At 43.7% G+C, this 26,270-nt stretch overlaps 1 protein-coding gene across 2 annotated transcripts; it reads right to left on the reverse strand.

The window, feature by feature from the left end:
• Positions 1-328: 328 nt before the first annotated feature.
• gart (phosphoribosylglycinamide formyltransferase) lies at positions 329-24,446 on the reverse strand. 2 transcript variants are annotated; one of them, XM_029668632.2, is made up of 21 exons: positions 24,320-24,446; positions 21,854-22,003; positions 21,599-21,694; positions 20,745-20,919; positions 20,439-20,550; positions 19,800-19,868; positions 19,399-19,524; positions 19,181-19,268; positions 18,979-19,064; positions 18,506-18,674; positions 14,862-15,093; positions 11,621-11,718; positions 9,522-9,631; positions 8,937-9,135; positions 8,388-8,639; positions 7,856-8,008; positions 6,421-6,624; positions 5,991-6,155; positions 2,549-2,821; positions 2,130-2,245; positions 329-1,009 (listed from the first exon to the last, which is right to left on the reverse strand). In XM_029668632.2, exons 2-21 carry the CDS (start codon positions 21,996-21,998, stop codon positions 812-814), a joined length of 3,066 nt encoding a protein of 1,021 aa, XP_029524492.1. In that variant the 5' UTR covers positions 21,999-22,003; positions 24,320-24,446; the 3' UTR covers positions 329-811. The 2 variants fall into 2 exon arrangements, with proteins under 2 accessions (XP_029524492.1, XP_029524499.1); XM_029668639.2 differs by having other exon boundaries at positions 11,621-11,715; positions 24,320-24,445.
• Positions 24,447-26,270: the final 1,824 nt, after the last annotated feature.

The raw sequence follows: 26,270 nt of genomic DNA on the forward strand, positions 1-26,270 counted from the left end.
AAGTGTACACTTATCTCCTTCATAAATTTGAAAGTAAATGACCAGTATAAGTGGGTGGAAAATCCTTCTAACCAATGCCTACACCAAGGAGGAGTGCAGGTAAAGTACAACAGAGCTAGAGAAAGGTCATTTGTTGTTTTCAGTTGTAACAAGGGAATGTTGTGTGCAACCTAAATACGAACATTAAAATATTTCAAATTTACTGAATCATTTATGTTGGAACGCTTGGTACACCTGTCACATAACCGATTTTGATTTGCAGGGAAGACTGTCAAAAGCCTTTCATTACATGTCTTTCTGGTTTGCCGATAAACAACAAAATAAACAGTTGTTCAACAGCACAAGTTTAATGTAAGGACAGGCAGAAATAACAGTTTTGGCATTGTCGCTAAGTGTTAAAGTATATGCAGAGAACAACCGTGACCCACTTCGTGATAATCATACTACGACTTGCTATGACTGGTCATGCAATGTTGAGGATATACCTAAAATTATAGGGCAAGTACTACTGTAATATTCTTACATAATAGTACCCATGGAATGTGCACAAGGGGAATTACTTAGTTATTTTGACATTGTAGCAATGGCACAAGGAATGTATCTGGAAGAAACCAGTTTGTAGCTACCCGAGATGAGGGAGGTATGGTCATGGGAGACATCGCTTACACTAAGGCAATCCATTTACTATGCAGGTCAGTAGAGCCACTGCTTTTAGGTGGGGCCCCAATGTATTCTGAGGTAGGGGGTTAAGGTATTTTGGGGATGGGGGCCAGGGTGTGTTGGGGCAGGTGTGGTGGTATTGTGTCGAGGTTTAGCCCTGTGCGTTGGGGTTCCAGATGATGCGTCCGTCATCCCCCAGCCTCACGCCGCCCCCGGCCACCAGCTCCAGGGCGGCAGGGAAGGCCCGGTGCTCTGCCTCTCGGATGCGATCTGATAGACTCTCCTCAGTATCATTCATCAACACCGGCACTGCTTCCTGAGCAATGATGGCCCCAGCATCAACCTCTTCCTGTGGACAAAAGGAAGTTGAGAAAGCAGGGAAATATTTAGGTCCTCTCCATAGACAACTCTGTGCCCAAAAGCCTGTTTTAGCAGGGAATCACCATTTTACATTTACATTTAAGTCATTTAGCAGACGCTCTTATCCAGAGCGACTTACAAATTGGTGCGTTCACCTTAAGACATCCAGTGGAACAGCCACTTTACAATAGTGCATCTAAATCTTTTAAGGGGGGGTGAGAAGGATTACTTTATCCTATCCTAGGTATTCCTGAAAGAGGTGGGGTTTCAGGTGTCTCCGGAAGGTGGTGATTGACTCCGCTGTCCTGGCGTCGTGAGGGAGTTTGTTCCACCATTGGGGGGCCAGAGCAGCGAACAGTTTTGACTGGGCTGCGCGGGAACTGTACTTCCTCAGTGGTAGGGAGGCGAGCATGCCAGAGGTGGATGAACGCAGTGCCCTTGTTTGGGTGTAGGGCCTGATCAGAGCCTGGAGGTACTGAGGTGCCGTTCCCCTCACAGCTCCGTAGGCAAGCACCATGGTCTTGTAGCGGATGCGAGCTTCAACTGGAAGCCAGTGGAGAGAGCGGAGGAGCGGGGTGACGATGATTTTGAAGTAGTTAACTGGGTGGGATTTCCTATGGGTTAAGGAAGGAAGGAACACATAATTCCATCCATCATGAGGGATCAGCCAATGAATTATACTTATGATAAAACGTGGCAGTAAATCGCTAACATTGGCTTTATACCCAGGTATGCACCCTTTCAGTAGTAGATGACCTCAAACACCATAATGGGAAAGATACAAAAAGATAAGTCGTCTAAGTCTAGGGTCCTGTCCCGGAACAACCCCTAGATAGGTGTAGGCAATATGGCTATAATTCGACCTAATGTATCAGAGAAATCTGTTTGGAGCTTGTGCTTAGCCCTAGGGGTTTCTGGAAGCCTTTTCGATATCAAGATATGGATAACAAAACTAAATGTGCATCCATTTTTCAAATGTTCTGCAGTAGACCAGGAAACACAGGATAAGTTTGGCTTTAAGATCAGATCCGAGCTGATTTTATACCAACATCTGGTTATGGTTAGTATTGGTGAGCTGAGGCGGGATCTGTTCTGAGTAGAGTACTTACAGCCACAAAGTGGACGGTGCAGCCAGAGACCCGTGCCCCCGCCTGCAGAGCCTGCTTCTGGGCATTCACCCCCTTGAATGAGGGCAGCAGGGATGGATGGATGTTCAGCAGTTTTCCTACAACACACAAAATATATTATTATCACATGTGCAAACATTTCAAAGCATTATTAATAGAATGAAAGCGTACCCAAATACACTCCAGACCAGCTTCATCAAAAAAGTAAATACTTAAAAAAAAAAATGTTTAATCAAATTCGGGTGCTCGACTGGGATGAACATTTCAAAAAGCATTCCTTTCCCCATGTAACTTCAAGGGAGAGCAAGTGAAGTTAATGGACTTTTTCTGTGCGATACATTGTCATCACAGAAAATGCACACAAACCTACTATTGATACACACAAAGCTGGGTGGTCCTACCGTTCCACTTCCTGACGAAGGACCCTGTGAGGATCCTCATGAAGCCGGCGAGACACACCACCTCCACATCAAATTCCTCCAGCACGTGGTCAATGGTGCCGTCAAACTCTGCCCGGCTACCGTACAGCTTATGGTCAACCACCCGTGTCTGAATGCCAGCCAGAGAGGCCCTTTTGAGGCCCAAGACACCCGGCTGGTTAGAGATCACCACCACGATCTCTGCTGAGCTGGATGTTCTCTTGGTCTGCTCCATCAGCGCCTGCAGGTTGGTGCCTGACACACACACACACACATACACTTAAGGCAGTGCACACTGCTATAAAAGATTAAACGTATAACTGCAATTAGCTATGGGCCACTAGTATCCACTTAACTGCAATTCTACACATATGTTGGCTCTACTTAGACAACTTTCACACTAACGAACCATCGAATTTGGGTGAACTATCCCTTTTTACAATGGAAAACAGCAGGGGTCTCCAACAGGTTGATCGCAAGCTACCAGTAGCTCGCTGCCCACCTATGAGTAGCTCGCCAAACGATTCTTAAAACAGATGCAATTTTCATGTGTTCCACTGCAAACGGTCATAAACAAGTATCAGACATCACAAGCCCACAGCTACTATCTAATGAACACAACACTGACATTATCCCACCCCTGGTTAGCCACTATTGGCTTAGAAAAAGCCAAACCTAACACAGCATCTCCAAATTATTTACCAGCAACATTGCTCATCGGTCTGTGTGGTGCACACGCTTGTTTATCGCTCCATGTGTAGCCTGATCACAGTCTTGTGGGTTGACAGAAATACTTTCCTTATTTAAAATGTTATCTGCAAAGTAGACTTACCTGACAGATGTATATTTTGAGTAAGTATATCATTTGTATCTATTATTTGAAAACTGGCATGAGATGAGCAGCAGCAGTACAGAACTGTCGCTAAACTGGCACATTCCTCACTTGCTAGATGCACAATAGAAAAAAACCAGAGCAATTAAAAACTTTTTTTTTTTAAAGCATCGACATGGACTCAAAACATCGAATTGAGTTGTTTCTCCATGAACAATTGTCATTTTAAGAGTGACTAATAAAAATAAAAAGTGAGAACATAATTTGGGAAAATAGTCAAATTTGGGGGGGAATCTCAGATTTTATAGGGCCCCTTTAGAGTTGTTTATTAAACATTATTTTACAAGATCCCGAGGCCCAAATCTGTCTTTGTGATATGCAGAGCAGGTGAACGGATGATCTCTGCACGTGTGGTTCCCATCGTGAAGCATGGCGGTGGTGGGGGTGCTTGGCTGGTGACACTGTCAGTGATTTGTTTAGAATTCAAGGCACACTTAACCAGCATGGCTACCACAGCATTCTGCAGCAATACGTCATCACCATCTGGTTTGCGCTTAGTTTCTTGGTTACTACATCATTCCATATATGTTATTTCATAGTTTTGATGTCTTCACTATTATCCTACAATGTAGAAAATAGTAAAAATAAAGACAAAACCTTGAATGAGTAGGTGTGTCCAAACTTTTGACTGGTACTGTGTCTATTTCACTGCTGTTATCAGGCAGTGAGCAGGCTATTCCTGAGTGGTGGGGAGGGCCGGTGGTGCGTGTGTGTAGAGCAGCGCATGTCATGATAACTTTTTACCAGTTGTAGGTAGGTTATTCATACTGAACAAAAATATTAAAACGCAATATGTAAAGTGTTGGTCTCATTTTTCATGAGCTGAAATAAAAAGATCCTAGAAATATTTCATACGCACAAAGAGCGTATTTCTCTCAAATGTTGTGCACAAATGTGTTTACATCCCAGTTAGTGTGCATTTCTCTTCTGCCAAGATAATCCATCCACCTGATGATGATTAAACAGCACGATCATTACACAGGTGCACCTTGTGCTAGGGACGAAAGTCCACTACTATAAAATGTGCAGTTGTGTCACACAATGCCACAGATGTCTCAAGTTGTGGGAGCATGCAGTTAGCATGCTGACTGAAGGAATGTCCAACAGATATTTTGCCAGACAATTTAATGTTCTATTTTCTACCATAAGCCACGTCCGTCGTTTTAGAGAATTTGTCAATATATCTAATCAGCCTCACAACTGCAGACCACATGTATGGCGTTGTGTGGGCAAGCGGTTTTCCAATGTCAACATTGTGAACAGAATACCCCGTGGTGGTGGTGAGGTTATGGTATGGGCAGGTATAAGCTATGGACAACGAATACAATTGCATTTTATTGATAGCAATTTGAAGGCAGAGATACAGTGACAAAGTCCTGAGGCCCATTGTCGTGCCATTCCCCCACCACCGCATGTTTCAGCATGATAATACACAGCCCCATGTCACAAGGATCTGTACATAATTCCTGGAAGCAGAAAATGTCCCAGGTTTTTCCATGGCCTGTATACTCACCAGACATGTTCCGTTTATATTTTTGTTCGGTATAATAAATGGCACAATTGACAGAAAATAGCCTAACATTACTTAAAATTTCAAAATGTTTTTCAAAGTGTTTCTTGCACAGAGATCCTCTGGCCAACTTTATCACTCAAACTCTCATGTTGGATTTCTCTCTAGTTATGCACATGCGCAAATGGGGATGTGGTATATGGCCAATATAGCACGGCTAAGAGCTGTTCTTACACGCGGCGTGCCTGAGTCAAGGGTATATTGGCCATATATCAAAAACCCCCGAGGTGCCTTATTGCTATTGTATACTGGTTACCAACGTAATCAGAGCAGTTAAAATACATGTTGTGTCATACCCGTGGTATACGGTCTGATATACGATGGCTGTCAGCCAATCAGCATTCAGGGCTGTGTACAACAGGTATGACAAAAAAATTGCCCTTAGTTGTAATATATTGACCATATACCACACTTCCTTCCTCCTTATTGCTTAATCATAGCAGTCAAAACAAGTTAACTCGACATCCATTGATGGAAAATGATCTGGCGAGTTTAACAAGGGTGAATTATCTTGTCTATTGTGACATTCTTAAGCTCACAATTATTATTTTGCTGGAAAAACATTTTGTTTCTTAGCCTTGGAAAAACACATTTTGTTTCTTAGCCTATGTTGTTACAAATTAAGCCGATATTCCTTCATAATTTGCTCGATAACGTTATGGAAAAAGGGTTCATTGGATAAATGTGGCAACTTCTCTTGCTGCGATAAACTATTGGGCGGGGCTAGTTTTCAGGCCTTGTGGGTGGGTTGAGGGGTCATTGGGGCTAGAAATGTTTGCTTGACCTAGCAACCCATCAGTATATAGCTAATTCTGCTACTGAGATCTGATGAGAGCATGCACGCGCATCACTTGAACATGTTTGCTTGTAATAAAAAAAACAAATGTTATACACATCTATCTGTTGACACATGGCAGTGTTTTCAATTTCAGAAAGTGACACACACCATACACAACACTAACCTGTGCCTGAGATGAGGACGCCCACCCTGGTCCTCTTGCGGGGGACGGTGCTACTGCTGTCCCCTTGAGATGCTCCGTTCTGCATGGGCCCCAGGTCTACTACACAGGGAGAGGGGCCTAAACGCAGGCTGTGCTTCAGGTTCCTGATCACCACTGGCTCGGCCCCTTCACACAAACAAAACTCAGTAAAATTACAAAGATGAATACCACCAAGCGCTGTGTGAGTTAACTGTGTGCACGCGTGCGTTTGAACCCATCAACACAAAAATTAAATTTAATGTGAACATCTGAAGAGCATTTCCTCATTAACAAGATTGATTCTATACAACATACAGTTTGTTTCCTTATCGGCCTGGGAGTGTACAGAACCCATCATTCCTGTAGCATCGTTATGAGTTTTACTACGCATACTTTAGCTCTCGTCTCTCACCAGGCTGCTTGTGGGCCAGCGAGCCCACGATCCACGCATCCTCGTGGGCTTGGAGCTTCCTCAGAACACTCTGGGCATCCGGAAAGGCCACCACCAGCACGGCCCCAAGGCCACAGTTGAAGGTGCGCCCCATCTCCTCCTCGCACAAGCCCCCCTCCTCCTGGAGCCATGAGAACACAGGAGGGATGATCCAACGGGAGGCGTCTGGGTGGGACAAAGCACACAGAGCAGCTCACACACGCATTCAATATGAAGTAAATACCAACCGCAGTTTAGGGCTGCCCCCAATTAGTCGACTGGTTGATTGTTTGGTCGTTAGGCTGTTGGTCGACCAAGATTATTTAAGTCGAGCAGTAACACAAACAAACATATTTACAACCATCTCAGTGAACTAATCGATTGCGGGGGCCTAGACTAGACTAAAAGCCCATTTATGCTTGAGCTGAAAGTGTGGCCAGACCATATTTGAGGTGTCGGTACTCCGCTCCAGTGAGCTCCTGTCCAAGTCAAGCGCTGCTTCTTATCCTTTGCGCAAATAGCCTGCAGCTGTGTCTGTCCCGAGCTCACTGGTGCTGGAAACTGAGGCCCCAGAATATTTTATACAGCGTTTTAAGTTTGCGAGAGCAAGTTTCAGGCCAGGCCCAAGTTAATAGATGATACAATGTTTCAAGTTTGTTGCAGTCAGGTGTAACCAATGTGATTTATAGGATTTTTTTTTTTTAACCCTGATATTTTCTACCTGCAGGCTGCAATGTTTATTTGTTGGCTTTATACATACATGGTTACATATTTGTACATAGTTGGCAATAGATATACATTTTTAGTTTTGTATCATTTACATAGAATTTTGATTAACCACATGACAATGACTGAGATAAGACGATGATATAAATTAAACTTTCGCAAAAATGTGCATATGAAAACCATAACTGGGGCACAGAGGTAAAAATGGTAAGATAAATTGGCATTCCACATGAGAAAGGTTGCCGACTTCTCTTGTAGCCTATTACTGGCACTTCATGAGAGTAATGGCAGAATCTGCAAAAGTCAGCAGGAGGGGAATAGTTGGTTCAGGTTGTTTTTTTGCCTTCTGGTTATCTAGATCTCTGGCACTCGAGGCATTTGTCTTATTTCATCAAACGGTAAGCATCAGACAATCTCAATGCATATAGTTGATTTAATTAAAACAAATATGGTGTGTCTATATACGGAAAAATACATGTTAAAACATTTTAACCAATCGATTGGTCGAAAGAACAGACGATTTTCAGTCAACTAAGATTGTTTTTTGTCGGAGACAGCCCTACCACAGTTAGTACAATTCAAAACAGCAGCAGGTATCCGATATGGACAACTGTTTCATCCTCATATACATTGTTTACCACTACACTTTAAAAACCAAACATGGGCAATAAGAAGTGTGTTTCTCTCTCACCCAGGTCAACAGACAGTTCCTGAGGCAGCACTCGGGGGATGTTCTCCAATAGGCCGCCCCCAGTGATGTGGGCATAGGCCTTGATGGCGCCGCTGCGCAAGATCGGCAGGAGCAGGCGGCTGTAGATCTTAGTAGGCGTCAGGAGAACCTCGCCTGTCAATTAAACATGGGGGAAGACTTTAGACGGGGAAAGGGGACCTCTACGGGGAATTACTTTAATTATGATACATTGGATTCATAGAGCACTTTTCTAGGACCCAGATAAACTCTACAATAATACAATTGAACAGTACAGTACAAAAGAAGACCAATAGAGGCTGGGATAAGACCACTAACAGGCAGGAAGATAGTACAAGGTAAGACATCTTACGCAGAAGAACCCTATTTAGCGGAAAATATAAATGACCATAAAACTGTCCATTTACCTCCTTTCAAGAGAAAGTATGAGAGAAGAAAGATTGGGCAGACACACCCAGAGAAATTCTCCCTCAAAGAAACATGTGTAAGAGCTTGTATGATGTCATTAACCTACCCACGGTTTGTCCAGGTTTCCCGAAAGGTGCAGGGGAGCTGTAGGTGACTCCTGCCCTCTCCAGGACCTTCCGAACCAGGCTGAATCCATTGCTGTGCACCCCCGAGGAGGCCACCCCAATGAGTAGGTCCCCCTCGCAGATGTCCCCCAGCCTGGGTAGCAGGGCGCCCCTCTCCACCGCCCCAACACAGAACCCTGCCAGGTCGTACTCGCCAGGGCCGTACACGCCAGGCATCTCCGCAGTCTCCCCGCCTAGATGAACGAATGGAAAAACGCACAGTTGATCAAACACACATACATGCAGTTGCAAATGTGCACGCACACACAATGTAGAACCCAGAAATTGATGGCTGGCTCACGCCCAAAATACAGATGGTTTCCAGTGTAGCAACTAAAATCCTACTTTGTTATTTTCACTACACCCCCAGTATACAGCCAGCATCTCCACTTTCTTACCGCCTGAACACACAAAATAGTGCGCGCGGACACACACACCCCCATCCTTGCATCTTAACGATGACGTCAGACTGCTCCCCCCCCCCCCCTCACCCAGCAGAGCACAGCCCGCCAACCCGCAGGCCTCAGCCACGCCCCTGATCACAGCGGAGGCCACGCCCACATCCAGACGGCCACAGGAGAAGTAGTCCAGGAAGAAGAGAGGCTCCGCCCCCTGGGCCAGCACGTCGTTGACACACATGGCCACCAGGTCCTGTCCCAGGGTGCTGTGCTGCTGGCATGCCTGAGCAATCTAGAGAAGGCAGAGGTGAAGTCATGAAGAGGTTGTAGGATCTTAATGTCTTTGTGATTCCTGGCATAAACTCTCCTCGCCTGCTTAAAACACATTAGCGAAGGAGGTCTAAGGGTAGGGACCTTGGACCTTCTCCGCCAACACAGCAGAGGCGGCGGCAAGAAGATGGGATGTGAGGAATCACAGTGTAATTGAGAAACAGCTAAAACATATGCACACGATCCTACATCTAACTTTGCAAGGCCAAAAAGACAGATAAAAAAAAAAGAACAAAAAGCCTGTACCTGGAATATGATGCTCCCTAGCTTTATTCCAGCACCAAAACATGCAGTGTGGCTGGCTGCAATGTTTCATATACAGTTCCTGTTTTGAGAAGTTATGCATACCGTGAGCTTGGTCCCTACTCCGTCTGTCCCAGACACCAGGATGGGGTCGATGAAGCCTGCAGCTTTGAGATCAAAGAGCCCGGCGAAGCCCCCCAGCTCAGCGTTACACCCTGGTGGACAGGAGGGGAATAAAAGCAACTGTTTATTACACACTCCCTGGTCTTTTACAACTGAAGAACACATCGGGGGAAAAAAATTAATACACCAATTAAAAACATGTAAAAAAAAAAAAAAAAAGAAACATCTGGTTGATATAAAGGTAACTGGCAAAATAAAGGAAACACCAACATAAATTGTCTTAATAGGGTGCTGGGCCACCACGAGACGCCAGAACAGCTTCATTGCGCCTTGGCATAGATTCTACAAGTGTCTGAAACTCTGAGGGATTCAACACCATTCTTCCGCAATAAATTCCATCATCGGTGTTTGTGGGTGTTCAATTGGGTTGAGATCTGGTGACTGACACGCACACTTTAAACCCCCTATGTTCCTTTGAGACCCCTCTATCAAAGTCACAGATCCCATGGTAGGAAAATTTAAATGGGCAACCAGGCATTTTTATACATGACTATAAGCATGATGGGTTGTTGATTAACTCAGGAACAACATCTGTATGGAAGCACCTGCTTTCAATATACTTTGTATCCATCATTTACTGTGTTTCCTTTATTTTGGCAGCTACCTGTATGTCTTAAATAATTAACTAAAATAATCAATCCATCAATCCGTCCACCCATAGGTAAACTCAGGAGGGAACAAAAAGAGAAAGAAATGTCCTCTGTCAACTGCATAGATTTACAAAATCAGAAGTAACAGTATCTGGTGTGGCCACCAGCTGCATTAAGTACTGCAGTGCATCTCATGGACAGCACCGGATTTGCTAGTTCTTGCTGTGAGATGTTACCCAACTCTTTCACCAAGGCACCTGCACGTTCCTGGACATTTCTGTGGGGGGGGGTGGGGCATAACCCCACCCTCCGATCCAACAGGTCCTAGACGTGCTCAATGGGATTGAGATACAGGCTCTTCGCTGGCCATGGCAGAACACTGACATTCATGTCTTGTAGGAAATCAGCCATACTGCTCATTCTGTGCGTGGTGGCATTGTCATGCTGGAGGGTCATGTCAGGATGAGCCTGCAGGAAGGGTACAACATGAGGGAGGAGGATGTCTTCCTTAATCCTTGGTGACCTTAATTGCCTACCGTCTGTAAGCTGTTAGTGTCTTAACGACTGTTCCACAGGTGCATGTTCATTAATTGTTTATGGTTCATTGAACAAGCATGGGAAACAGGGTTTAAACACTTTACAATGAAGCTCTGTGAAGTTATGTATTTTACGAATTGTCTTTGAAAAACAGGGTCCTGAAAAACTGATCTTTTTTTGCTACGTTTAAATTGTAGAAAACTAATTAAAGCTTCCTGTAGCAATGTGTTTGTAGCTCAAATCGAGAAAACTGTTCCAAATTCTGTTTTAGTAAAACTGTAGCGATGGCACACTGTCTACAGGTACAGTATTTGTTAAAGCCCTGGGCACTACAATAAATCACTTTAATTATCGAACACCCAGATAAAGTAGACAAGACAAATAACCTAATTTCTTTCCTCAGGTTCATTTCACAAGGGAAGGAAAATCATTTACCTTCCTGAAGCTTTGTAATTAGTTGGATGAGGTGAAACCATGATAGGTTGACTGAGAGACTGCTTTCGTGCAGAGCATGTAATGAAATGCCCAATCCCAAACTGACCCCAAGCATCTTGTCCCTCTAAAAAGAGGCTAGGTAGAGGTTTTTGTCATAATGCTTTTACCAGTGTTGCCCAGCCATTCTACTTATTTGTTCAATTCCAGTACCAGCACACCTGATTTAACTAATCAGAGGCTTGATGATTAGTTGACCTGAATAGTTCAAAAGGTGGAATTGGAACAGGCAGTGTACTCAGCGAGATTTGGGAAACGAATCATATATCCAATCTTACACCGATCATTACAAGTAGATAGGTATGAGTTTGGGAAAGCACTGCAGCTCTCCAGGCTGTCTAGCTAGTGGCTCAGCTGTAGCTGTTCTGATTAACAGCAATGAGATGGGGTTGACGTCATTACCTGAGCGAGAGGTGGCCTTGGCAAATGGCTTGATCATGTCTACCAGTCGATTTCCCGCGGCGATGTCCACTCCGCTGTCCTTATAAGTTAGGCCTCTGCTGGGGGAGCGACACACAGCAAGGGTCATTGGGAGGTCGTCTCACCCTACCCTATCAGGCTAGAGCTATTTGCCCTCTACCAATGGCAGAGTGACGCAACAAGCTATTGTCGGTCTATGTCAAATCAGGTGGTCCCTCAATTCAGCTTCTACCTCACATTACCAGATAGAGTTAACTCATACGAATGTAAAAAAAAAAAAAATACTGTCATGTATAAGAATGACTTTGGGTTGACTACCTACAAATGTTTCTCTTTCCGAAGTCCATCGACCCATTCTTAACAAGGGGTACAAAAGTCATGTGCTAGCTAGGCCAACCTACAATTTGATGCAGGTTACAAGGATAACGTCAGCCAAGGCGTACACCAATCCAACATAAATATCTAGGAACGTTCTTCAAATACGAAAACAAAAAGTCCGACTGGAATTCTACACGATAACAGAATGAAATGAGACTCAACTATCTATTGGAATGTGAGAGTTTAGGCCAAATCTACATGTACAGTTGAATTCGGAAGTTCACATACACCTTAGTCAAATACATTTAAACGCAGTTTCACAATTCCTGACATTTAATCCCGTCTTAGGTCCGTTTAACTTGGGTCAATTGTGTCGGGTAGCCTTCCACAAGCTTCCCACAATAAGTTGGGTGAATTCTGGCCCATTACTCCTGACAAAGCTGGTGTAACCGAGTCAGGTTTGTAGGCCTCCTTGCTCGCATACGCTTTTTCAGTTCTGCCCACAATTTTCTATAGGATTGAGGTCAGGGCTTTGTGATGGCCACTCCAATACCTTGACTTTGTTGTCCATAAGCCATTTTGACACACCTTTGGAAGTATGCTTGGTGTCATTGTCCATTTGGAAGACGCATTTGCGAACAAGCTTTAAATTCCTGACTGATGACTTGAGATGTTGTTTCAATATATCCACAATTTTCCATCCTCATGATACCATCTATTTTGTTAAGTGCACCAGTCCCTCTTGCAGAAAAGCACCACCACAACATGATGCTGCTACCTCCGTGCTTCACGGTTGAGATGATGTTCTTCGGTTTGCAAGTCTCCCCCTTTTTCCTCCAAACATAACGATGGTCATTTTGGCCAAACAGTTTTGTTTAATCAGACCAGTGGACATACTCCAAAAGGTACGATCTTTGTCCCCATGTGCAGCTACAAACCGCAGTCTGACTTTTTTATTGCGGTTTTTGAGCAGTGGCTTCTTCCTTTCTGAACGGCCTTTCAGGTTGTCAATATAGGACTCGTTTAACTGTGGATATTGATACGTTTGTACCTATTTCCTCCAGCATTTTCACACGGTCCTTTGCTGTTGTTGTTTTCACTCCAAAGTACATTAATCTCTAGGAGACAGAATGCGTCTCCTTCCTGAGCGGTATGACGGCTGCGTGGTCCCATGGTGTTTATACTTGCGTACTATTGTTTGTACAGAGGAACGTGGTATCTTCAGGCGTTTAGAAATTGCTCCCAAGGATGAACCAGACTTGGAGGATCGACAATTTTTTTCCTGAGGTCTTGGCTGATTTCTTTTGATTTTCCCATGATGTCAAGCAAAGAGGCACGGAGTTTGAATGTAGGTCTTGAAATACATCCACAGGTACACCTCAATTGACTCAAATAATGTCAATTAGCCTATCAGAAGCTTCTAGTCATGACATTATTCTGGATTTTTCCAAGCTTTTTAAAGGCAAAGTCAACTTAGTGTATGTAAACTTCGGACCCACTAGAATTGTGATAATGAATTAAAAGTAAAATAATCTGTTTGTAAACAATTGTTGGAAAAATGACTTGTGTCATGCACGAAGTAGATGTCCTAACCGACTAGCCAAAACTACAGTTTGTTAACCTCTTGCTTCTACTCGGGACGCTTGCGTCCCAACTAGAGCTCTGGAAATGCAAATGCGCTACGCTAAATGCTAATAGTATTAGTTAAAACTCAAACGTTCATTAAAATACACATGCAGGGTATTGAATTAAAGCTACACTCGTTGTGAATCCAGGCAACAAGTCAGAATTTTAAAATGCTTTTCGGCGAAAGCATGAGAAGCTATTATCTGATAGCATGTAACACCCCAAAAGACCCGCAGGGGACGTAAACAAAATAATTAGCATTTCGGCGTTACACAAACCGCACAATAAAATAGAAAACATTCATTACCTTTCACCATCTTCTTTGTTGGCACTCCTAGATGTCCCATAAACACTATTTGGGTCTTTATTTCGATTAAATCGGTCCATATAAAGCCTAGATATCGTTATATGTAGACTGTGTGATAAACAAAAAAACATTGTTTCAAAACGTAACGTCATTTTTTTAAATTCAAAAAGTCCACGATAAACTTTCACAAAACACTTCGAAATACGTTTGTAATGCAACTTTAGGTATTAGTAAACGTTAATAAGCGATAAAATTCATCAGGAGGCGATGTAAAGATCATTAGCTGTCCGTCTGGAAAAATGTCCGGCTAGAAACTCAACGAAAATATCCGGTCCTAGACCTAAGGAGATACGGTGCCCTGCATGTGTTTGACCAAGAAAAAACTCGAAGGGAAATGACAAGACTCTAGACACCGTGTGGAAGCTGTAGGTACTGCAACCTCAGTCAATTAATTGTGGTTCACCTTTATCAATGGGTTCAAGTAGCGCATGGATATATTTTCCCATTTTCAGTGATCAGTTTTTCCTGTGCTTTTCGATGTAAATGCCGTTCTGGTAAAGCCACAGCAGTGATTTAACCAGTTTTATAAACGTCTGAGTGTTTTCTATCCACACAGACTAAGCAAATGCATATACTATATTCCTGGCATGAGTAGCAGGGCACTGAAATGTTGCGCGATTTTTAACAGAATGTTCAAAAAAGTAGAGGGTCGACTTAAGAGGTTAACAAGAAATTTGTGGAGTGGTTGAAAAATGAGTTTTAATGACCAACTTAAGTGTGTATGTAAACTTCCGACTTCAACTGTAAACATCAGACAGACAGAGGTAGACTTCGTCTAGGGTTAGCCAATACTCCCTCCTGTCAATATGTACTCAAACAAAATGTTGGGTTCTAACATTAAGATGGTCAAACTATTACAGTGGAATTAATGAGGAGTGTTTGTGTGTTCAGTGCATGTCCACCCACACACACCTGTGCTGGGTGAGGTGGGCGATGCCTCGGTGACCGATGTCACGTCGGTACACGGCTCCCGGGAACCCCACGGCGGCCACACCCCGATTGGCTGCGTGCAGGGCCATCTCCAGAGACGGCCTAACAGCTGTGACAGTGAGGACACGCCCCCCGCTGGAGACAACACCCCCTTCCTTCAGCGACGTGCCGGCGTGGAACACCTGCACCCCTGTCTCCTCCACCTGAGACAGACCTGAGAGAGAGTAGAGTGATGGAGAGAATGAGAAAGATATGGAGGAAGACAGAGGGAGTGTGGATGAGAGGTAGAGAGGGGGGGGGGGGGGGGGGGGAGAGAACACAGGAGATAAGAGTCCCTAATCTCCCCCTACTTTAAAATCAGTTTTATGCAAATATTCTAAAATCTGCATAAATAAAACCATGCATTTTTCCACCAGAGTTACATTACCATAAAAAGCTGTGCATAATGACAGTGCACGTAAAAGTAACTTCTGCGGTCAAATTCCCAAGTACCAAATAGAATAGTTTCTTCAAGTGCAGTCGAAAAAACAATCAAGCTCTATGATCAGGGATGCAAACTGGTGAGGGCCCAAAAAGGTGACTGTTTTTTTGCATTGAAAAATACAAAACAAATCCCTTCTAGGGGGAAATGCAGTTTAACTAATCAAACAACAAAGAATATGATCTGCCTGATCAGTCTGTGTGTAAAATAAAAAGTGGTTAATGTGAACCTAACTCACTGCTAAAAATTGTAAAGAAAGCAATCCAATGTTATTTGTTCCCTCGACTTCACTGCCAATGACACTCAAGTCTCGAGAGTAAAACACACTAATATTGAAGTTAGCCATGACAGCATTTATAATAGAACACTTGTGACTACACACACACCTAAATATTGCACTTGGGAACAATACATACTAAATTGAATGAAACAAACAGGCATTCTGTTTTATCTCTATTATAGTGCCCAGTATAGTAGACATCGATCAAGTGCACAAGGCTACATGGTGAACGTTGTTTTTGCCCACCGAGTGAAGAATTAAATAACCCCCCACACACACACACACACGTGTTACTGTCAAGTTCAACACAAAATATCTTTGGGCTACACTGCACATTGTACACTTTCTGACTGTGGACATCTGCTCTACAATGTGCCAGCAGAGTATGATACACTTTGTTGGCATAATTGATCTCTTTCAGGCAGAAAGTACACCTGGCATACCCTTTATACCACTGTATTGAAAAAGTGAGAAAGAGGGAAAGTGTGGCGTTCCTCTCAACTCTATAGTGGCATCCAGCTTAACCTCTTTGGGATAGGGGGCAGTATTTTCACGTCTGCAGTATTTTCACGTCTGGATGAAAAGCGTGCCCAAAGTAAACTGCCTGCTACTCAGGGCCAGAAGCTAGGATATGCACATACCATATATGGTAGATTTGGATAGAAAACACTAAAGTTTCTAAAACTGTTAAAATAATGTCTGAGTATAACAGAACTTATTTGGCAGGAGAATCCCAAAGGACCAACCATCCAGGAAGAAAATAATTTGAGGGGAAACTATTTCTATGGGAAACGAGATTTATGAGGCAACTTGTTGCAGTTCCTATGGCTTCCACTAGATGTCAACAGTCTTTAGAAATTGGTTGATGTTTTTCCTTTGAGAAATGAAGTATGGCTGTACTTTAAGTGTCAAGCCAAGTGGACTCTTGTTTGGTGCGCGCGACCTGGAGCTCGCTCCACTTTGATTTTATCCGCTATTGAACACAGTATATTCAGTCTTAAATTGTATCGATTATTTACGTTTTAGGAAACCTAAAGTTGGATTAGGAAAGTTGTTTGAAATGTTTGGACCAAGTTTACAGGTAACTTATTAGATCATTTGTAGTCATGTTGGGCGAGTTGGAACCGGTCTATTTCTGAATCAAACGCGCCAAAAAAAATTGACATTTTGGGGATATAAAGATGAAATTTATCGAACAAAATGACAATTTGTGATGTTTCTGGGACATATTGGAGTGCCAACAGAAGAAGATCTTCAAAGGTAACGTCTAGCAGTAACAGGTGTAAGACAGGCTCGGCTCCAGCTATACTTGTTTAACAAGCAACGCCTCATTTCCACCTACGGTAATTCTCTCATTAACAACATACTGTAAAAGGAAAACATTAGTTCACAGATAGTAGTTTGTTAGCTAGTTAACATTTCACACAGATTGCCCGGGTCCAGTAAGCAACTAACGTGTTATATCTTGAAGAACAGCACCCGATGTCACAGGAAGGCCAAAAAGATCAGCAAGGACATAAACCACCCGAGCCACTGCCTGTTCACCCCTCTATCATCCAGAAGGCAAGGTCAGTACAGGTGCATCAAAGCTGGGACCGAGAGACTGAAAAACAGCTTCTATCTCAAGGCCATCAGACTGTTAGCCAGCACTAGCACATTAGAGGCTGCTGCCTATAGGAATAGACTAGAAATCTCTGTCCACTTTAAGGAATGGAACACTAGTCACTTTACTGTCCATTAAAATAACATGAAATTGATCAGAAATACAGTGTAGACATTGTTGATGATGTAAATGTAAAATATCTACATAGGCCCCATTATCAGCAACCATCGATCCTGTTTTCCAATGTCACGTTGTGTTAGCTAATCCAAGTTTATCATTTTAAAAGGCTAATTGATAATTAGAAAACCTTTTGGAATTATGTTAGCACAGCTGAAAACAGTTGTACTAATTAAAGAAACACTCAACTAGTCTAAAGGAGGACAGTTTTATTATCTGGAGCATCTGCATTTGTGGGTTCGATTACCGGCTCAAAATGGCCAGAAACAAAGAACTTTCTTCTGAAACTCGTCAGTCTATTCTGGTTCTGAGAAATTAAGGCTATTCCATGCGAGAAATTGCCAAGAAACTGAAGATCTCGTACAACGCTGTGTACTACTCCCTTCACAGAACAGCGCAAACGGTCTCTAACCAGAATAGAAAGAGGAGTGGGAGGCCCCAGTGCACAACTGAGCAAGAGGACAATTACATTACAGTGTACCGTTTGAGAAACGATGCCTCACAAGTCCTCAACTGGCACCTTCATTAAATAGTACCCGCAAAACACCAGTCTCAAAATCAACAGTGAAGAGGTGACTCCGGGATGCTGGCCTTCTAGGCAGAATTCCTCTGTCCAGTGTCTGTTCTTTTTCTTTCTTCTTATTGGCCAGTCTGAGATATGGCTTTTTCGTTGCAACTGCCTAGAAGGCCAGCATCCCGGAGTCGCCTCTTCACTGTTGAAAAATATCCCAACTTGTGTAGCGCATTTAGTTTTGCCAACATTTGGAAAGTTCACTGACAAATGTGCCGTTTCCATCAGGCCTGCTGTAACATTTTTTCATCCTACATGTACTTCACTCACATTAAAGGGTTGGAAGGAAACCTGGTTAATGTTATGTAATTAGTTGATAGTCGAAACCGATGCTGAACGACCGACCGGACAGCAAATCTGTTCCAAACGGGAACCATTCGAAAGAAGAGGTAAACGGAATGAAGCGTGGAGGAATTTGTCCAATGGAAACGTATTTCTGGCGCAAAACATCTTTGCAACAGTGGGATTAATGAATACACCCCAGTCAAGTAGCAATCGACAGAAGCGTACCTACCAGTGATTGCGACACCTTTCTTATAGGAGCCGGGATAGCCAGGGCTGGCCATGACCACAGTAACTGCAGACCTGTCCTGGTGCCACTCAGGTGGACTGGATGCCAACTTCCCCTCCAGGGTGCTCTGGAGAACCTCATACAGGTCACTCTTCAGCAAGGGCATCAGCACCTGGAACAAGGTCACATTTAATAGGAAGAAAATATTTTAATTCAGAGTGAAACGGGAGGTAATACTGGAATTTCCATTTTCCCACTACAAAATGGTTAGGTACGATTTGCCCAACTGAACATGATTCAGGCTAGATCGAAATTGTCCTAATAGGCACAGATTAAGGACCAATTCATACTGCATTTTTCTTAACCTTACCCATTAGTGCAGTAAAAGTGCAAAACTTGACTTATCAGCTCCATGATGATAACATAGAGCAGTGACATATACCAATAACACATGCTCACACACACAGTTTACCAACCTGACACTCTGGGTCGCCGAAGCGACAGTTAAACTCCAGGACCTTCAGCCCCTGCTTGGTCAACATCAGCCCAGCATACAGCACACCTGATAGAGGATGACAACATGTAAACGAGTGAGACAAATAAAAGAGAGGGGCACTATTTTGCACCCCTTTCATTTCCACTCAATAACCAGTGTGCTGCCTGCAGTTCATTACTCACCCACATAGGGGGTTCCCTCCTCCTTCATGCCATCCACAGTCTTCTGGAGGACAGTCTCTCTGATCTGCTGCAAAAGCTCCTGAGACACCTGGACACAAATGGATGTTTGATTGACAGACAGAAGACAAACAGATGGACAGACAATAGCATGTCGTGCACAGGGAGAGAGAGAGTCGTACACATTCAGAGCAATGTGAGACAATGGTCGGCGGTTGTACCTGGGGGGTGGGGCAGTAGGCCCCCATGCCGCCCGTGTTGGGGCCCAGGTCCCCGTCCTGCAGGCGTTTGTGGTCCTGGGCCGGGGGCATGGGGGACACACTGCAGCCATCACTGAAACACAGACACTACACAGGGAAGGAGACAGAAAGAGCAAGTAGTTAGTAAATGCCAATAATCGAACTGCATATTGAATTGTCGTCAGGGTACATACAGGCCGACATTTTACACAACCAAATGGCAGTGAGCAAAAATAACCATAACATTTTAAATAGACATGGAAAGCACATAATCCAATGTATTCTTTGCATGGATCTGTGCTATTTTGCATGACGAAATGTTGCCCACTGTGCATGTAAACGTGGGTATTTCACAAGAAAAAGAAAGAGGACAGGACACTCACAGACACTTCTTCTCCCTCCAGTAGTTCCTCCACCACCACAGTCTCCCCGGCAGAGCCGAACGTTTTGTCCTGCAACACACACACAAACCTTTAAAATGGGAGCTGGATTTGTCAAGTCGTGCCGAATACAACTGGTGTACAACTGCCTGCTTACCAGACCTTCCCAACGATGCAGAGTTTAAAAATATAAAATAGTAACACAAGAGGAATAAAATAAAGTACACAAGAACAGAGCTATATAAAAAGGGAGTACCAGATCAATGTGCAGAGGTACGAGGTATTCCAGGTAGATATGTACATGAAGGCAGGTTAAAGTGACTAGGCATCAGGATAGGTAAGAGTAAAATACAGAACAGAGTATCAGCAGCAAATTATGAGTGTAAAAGTTTGTGTTGTCGGTATGCGTGTGCGCGTATGTAGTGTGTGAGATTGAGTGTGTATATATAGTCTAGTGAGTGTGCATAAGTGACACATCTCCCCCAAAAGAACAACATTCAAGGCAGAGCGACATTCTTATGAAAACTGCTGTACTGAGGCACACACACATACCATTTGTGACAATCAAGAGAGGATAGACTGGTATTCTAACTATTAGGGTGGGAAATGCAAAACTAACTTTGGGTCACTTTGAAACTATACCTTCATTATGTCCAGCACAGCCTGGCAGGCCTCCTCCTGGTCCTTGGCCACAATGACACCCTTCCCTGCAGCCAGGCCGCTGGCCTTCACCACCAGAGCAGGAAAACTGGCACTGGGGTTAGGGGTTAGAGAGCCACAGAGGCAGGGTCAATTATATTTCAGTTCAGGAGATGGGTAGAAATTCATCTCACATATAACACATTGATGAGATGACAGACTACCTGGACTTGTCCAATTAGAAACACTGTTTTCCATGAACATGACCCCATCTCTCCAACAACTTCACCCCCCCACCCCAGTACTGACGTGCGGATGTAGCTGCAGGCCTCCTGGGGGTCGGTGAAGGAGCACCAGTTGGCTGTGGGGATGCTGTGACGGTCCATAAAGGCCTTGGAGAAACTCTTACTGGCCTCCAGCTGGGCAGCCTTTGCCGAGGGGCCGAAACACGGGACCCCTGCCGCTTGCAAGTCATCTACCATGCCTGGGGGGGGCAGAGAAGAATGATGTCTCCTGTGTCTCCTGACCCCTCCTGTCTCAGCCTCCAGTATTTATGCTGCAGTAGTTTATGTGTCGGGGGCTAGGGTCAGTTTGTTATACCTGGAGTACTTCTCCTGTCCTATTCGGTGTCCTGTGTGAATATAAGTGTGCGTTCTCTAATTCTCTCCTTCTTTCTCTCTCTCGGAGGACCTGAGCCCTAGGACCATGCCCCAGGACTACCTGACATGATGACTCCTTGCTGTCCCCAGTCCACCTGACCGTGCTGCTGCTCCAGTTTCAACTGTTCTGCCTTATTATTATTTGACCATGCTGGTCATTTATGAACATTTGAACATCTTGGCCATGTTCTGTTATAATCTCCAATCGGCACAGCCAGAAGAGGACTGGCCACCCCACATAGCCTGGTTCCTCTCTAGGTTTCTTCCTAGGTTTGGGCCTTTCTAGGGAGTTTTTCCTAGCCACCGTGCTTCTACACCTGCATTGCTTGCTGTTCAGGGTTTTAGGCTGGGTTTCTGTACAGCACTTTGAGATATCAGCTGATGTACGAAGGGCTATATAAATACATTTGATTTGATGACGGTCAACATGGCATTTCCTTTGTACCTGTACTGTTTCAGAAGGTTGAATATGAAATGGGGAAGATAAGGATGTGTGCCACTCACCTGCTGCGAGAGGCACCTCGGGCCCTACCACCACCAGCCCCACGCTATGCTCCTTACAGAACTGAGCCAGGATGGAGTGATTACTCACAGACACCTCTGTGCAGAGGGGGGAGAAGAGACGCACACACAAATTTCAGATGGAACGGAGTGGCTAAGAGCTTTTCTAGATCATACGATTCCTGGTAATGTCAGATGACCATAAAAGACCTCAGACAGATCATGATATGAAACAACAGTTATGCGTGTCCTTCTCACCAGAGTTGGAGATCTTTCCACAGTTGGCGGTGCCAGCGTTCCCTGGTGCCACCAGGACCTGCTGGATGTGTGGTGACTGTGCCAGCTTCCATGCCAAGGTGTGTTCCCGCCCACCACTGCCAATCACCAGCAACCGCACTGCCATGGCAACTGAATGACAGGTAGATGGAAAAGCAATCACACAACATACACACGTGATCAAATCACATCACCGAACCAGGATGGTGCTCAGTAAGACAACATTGGGGAACTTTCAGACATAAATATATTCTGATGAACAGACATGCTTCTCTAACATGTAGAATAAAGAAACTTATCAGCTCCATACAACATATTTCTATCTGCAACCTTCAGAACATTGCACCCTTCTGATTTCAACCCAGGTTAGTCACTGGGCACTAACAGCGACAGTAAATAAAACAGCTTCTCAAATGACTAATTTATCATCCATAAAGGAAGCTATTTAATTGCATGTGAAAATTGACCTATGGTGCAGGGAAACTGCAAATGAGGACCTTACCCAAGGCCTCATCACCAGGCTGCTGTGAAGGATTGGTGACCTTTTGCTGGGGCCTAGCATTTAAATCTCTGATTCATACATCACATTTGTTGGGACACTGCCACCCATAAAAATCTGTCTCCAATTAGTTGTCATTGTCCAAGAGCCCATTCTGTGTAGGGACCCATTAAAAACGGTGTAATTTGCATTAAAAAAACAACATTTTAAGCAACATATGTATCAGTGTGTTAATGACAGTAGAAACAGGTTGGGGGGGGGGCGACGACTAACGTGTACAACCCTGTGAATACTGTTTTGTGTTTAATATGCCTCAGAACAGAAAGACGTAGATCAGGGATGGGCAATGGGCAGCTCAAGAGCCTCGGATCAATTTCCAAAATAGGGAACTATGTCGGGGTCTCAACTTACTGTTGCGAGTTAGAATAGACAAGGTGCAATACCCACATTTGGTTATGGATCAGCAGCTTTTTCTTCTTACATCAGTCACTGATAGTCAATTAGACCACGTCAGCAACATTTTTGGGGGGATTGCTGAATTAGAAGGCCGCTAAAAACTGTTGAATTAAAGGCCAGTGGGCCCCCATTGATTTTGTTGGTCAGTCTCACTCAGATTTCATATAAAAACAAATCTGCAACCATTTCTCTCCGCCGTCAACAGGGGAGCCACTCGGGTGGGGTGGGTACGGGTATGCAGACCGTCGAGCAACTGTGCCCATCATTGAGTTTTTGGTGGCCCCCCACCCGCATCTAAGTTTGCTATCACTGTTGTAGATGGCCAGTATTTGGGATGAAGAAGTGATGGGCATGCCTTTGCCCCAATCAATACTCCCCACAAACAAACAAACCAGGGGCTCAGAGTTTAAACCAGTCCTATCTCCCATCTTACCGGGCAATGTTCAGCTGCCAAACGTTATGAACGTTGCAGATAGAAATGTGTGAATAGAGCAAAGGTGCTTTCTTATTCTACATATCAGAGAGGCTGTTTGATCTACATTGCCTATTTCTATCTTAACGTTCAATTAGGGATCAGTTGCCAAATTAACGTCAGAATTTACTTTTCATGGCAGGTTAGGAGAACTTAAGCAGCAGGCTTGGATAATTAACTTAGCAGGTTATGATAAATAGGTGTTAAGGTTAGGAAGAGGGTTTAGGGTTAGCTTAAATGAAATAAATAACACATTTTTTACGTTAAATTTCACAAAAAGCTGGATCCCTTCTAGCCATGACCCCCTGGAATGGCCTATACGCCTACTGATACAATTCCCGAGGAGTATGTACATCAGCAAACTATCAAATATGAGCTTTTACAGAGATAATGTGTGTAGCATGACGCGCGTGGTTCCCAATTAGTCGACGAGCTCCCTTTGATTGGAAACACTCACTCATGTGACTCACGAGGCAATGGGGCTATGCATTTACAGAGGTTTGAGAACTTTTGAAGAGATCATTTTATACATTTTAGTAAATTGCCCGCAGCGCAGCGCTTCAAAATAAAAATCAGCACAATTGATGCAATCAGTACTAAAAACACAGGGTGGACAAGGAACTTTTTGTTACAAAGTTTGCTGATCAGTGATGGCAGAATGAGCCCACTGACAATTTAACATGTGGGTGGAATGGCTCCACAAGCTAAGTTAAACTACGTAGTCAGATAACTGGCTACAGTTGTAGCTAACTACAGCTTTTGAGTTTCGCCACACTATCGATTGCTAATTTCATTGACGTAGTGAAATATTTGTAGCCACATGCAAAAATACGAAACATCACCCTCTTTCGCAATGAGCCGTGTTCTTGTAGTTTTAACTAGGTACTGTAGCCAACATCCCCAGTTGATTCCAAATTGTAATTAGCATCACGATGGTAAAACTTCGACTCGGTGACCACACGCGCAACACTGCAAGTTCTCATAAAACAACTTAGATGAAGTCTATTAAAGCCAAACTCACATGTATCTTGTGTAGTGGCGAGTTAGTATTTTTTGATGACAGAGCCCACGTCCAGATGTACTTTCCTTGCCCACAGCTAGGGGAGACTACCCTGTGTGCACGCGGGAAGTAAGCACGCGGGGTATTGCAGCGTTAAATTACTAGTCGAAACTAGCAAACTCGTACAATTTCGACTTTAAACTGGTCTGGCTATACAGGCGCCGCATTCAACCAGTTAACAAGACGGACTTTTCCTAGTTGCAACTAGTACTTGAACGCAGCATATCAACTCTCAAATCACGTGGACCCAATATGATACGCAACTGTGTTTGTTTAGCTTTTAAACGCGGGTCAAATAATATATAGATGTGACTTCTATAGGCATTTATGTAGGCAGTGTCTAGTAAAATGTCTTAAGATAGTGTATAATGTGCATATCAAGTTTTGTTTCTGTAAAACATGTGTTAACTTCCTTAGCCTCTAGTCGTTTTTTCATTCAAAGAATCATGGGAGTTGTAGTTTTTGGGTCAAATCTATATTTTAAGCATGTCGAGCAGGGATATTCAACTCTTAAAGGCGCTGCATGGTCAATCTGAATCCTGCATTGGCCGTGCGGCATTTTTGACGATATGGCCTTTGCAGAAGTCAGGGCATTCATACATCTTTGTGGAGCAGCACAGAGCTGTTGTGAAGGAAGTTGTCAAGGAAGTACATTTTTGTTTATTTAGGACCGCCCACCCTCACCTACTGCCAGCCAATCATGCCAATGCAGAGCTTTTTGGACCCCTCAGCATGTTCAAATCCAATTTATGCTTGATCAAACAAATGTGGTCAGAGGCGCCATATGGATGGTACGATGCAATTGGCGAACCTCTGGGGGAATGCAGAGGCCACATTGAGCTAATTACCTCATGGCAGTGTTTCTCTCAAATGTGTTAATAATGCAGATGACTCCATATAGCTCTGCATTGACATGATTGATTGACAGTAGGTCCTGTATAAACACACTCACTTCCTTTTCAACAGCTCTGAGCTGTGCCGCAAAGCAAGAAGTATGAATGTCCCTAGGCGCACACCTCGAGACAATTATTTTGTGTAGAGGTGCTGACTAATGGCAAATAAACTGTAAGCTCTGAGAGAACCACATTTAGAGCAGAAAGTTAATTCATACCTCCCCCCACAGGCATGTGCATCCATGGAAACCTGCAGGATTGTTGAAGATGATGTAAGTGACCTACTGAAAGACAAACAGAAACACAAATCCTATGATAACCTGAGTAGAGACGAGAGAATGGCTCTTAAGGACTTTACAATCAGATCCTTCGATTATCATTAAAAAAATTAGACCGGAGGAATTTGTATACAAAACAAATGTGACCATGTGAATGAATGTCACCAACAACAATCTATATGTGACTTCTATCATAAACTGAATTATGTCCCTACCCTAGAATTCCAGCATAATATCACATCCACAGTGGAAAGCGGTTTGGAATCAGGACAAATCACAAAAAAATTATGTGAATTTGTGTGAAATTTCCTAAGATAAACTTTTATATAGTCGCTAAATTACTCAAAAAATGATCTCCTCCCCCAGGTAGACCCATTGTAGCTTCATTTAACGCTGTGACGTCCAATATTTCTAAGTCTGGAACACCACATTAAACCGATGGTTGAGAATCTACCATCTTACATCAAATACAAGAGACTAGTCACATGATCTCATTGATTGGCTTAAAGATACCAGAGGGCACCTTGCTGGCCACTTTTGATGTGGAGCTTGTACACTAATATTCCAGACACTGGAGGCTTGCAGGCGCTGCAACACTTCCTTCAGCAGAGAGACCCTTCACTTGCTTCATCCAATGATTGCCTTGCAACTCACTGAATTGGTATTATCCAATAATGACTGTCTTGGTGTCAGAATTTGTCCTTCAAATCCTGGTTGTAGCCATGGGCTTCCACTTTGCCC

Source organism: Oncorhynchus nerka, linkage group LG2 (assembly GCF_034236695.1).
Source record: "Oncorhynchus nerka isolate Pitt River linkage group LG2, Oner_Uvic_2.0, whole genome shotgun sequence".
Taxonomy (NCBI): Eukaryota; Metazoa; Chordata; class Actinopteri; order Salmoniformes; family Salmonidae; genus Oncorhynchus; species Oncorhynchus nerka.

Excerpts from the sequence above, each read along its gene's own strand:
- gart (XM_029668632.2), bottom strand. The coding sequence starts at position 21,998 with ATGGCAGTGCGGTTGCTGGTGATTGGCAGTGGTGGGCGGGAACACACC. Across the intron at positions 20,551-20,744 it reads GCCTGCAGCTACATCCGCAC|TGCCAGTTTTCCTGCTCTGG; the intron begins GTCAGTACTGGG and ends CCCTAACCCCAG. Across the intron at positions 6,156-6,420 it reads GCTGGCCCACAAGCAGCCTG|GGGCCGAGCCAGTGGTGATC; the intron begins GTGAGAGACGAG and ends GTTTGTGTGAAG.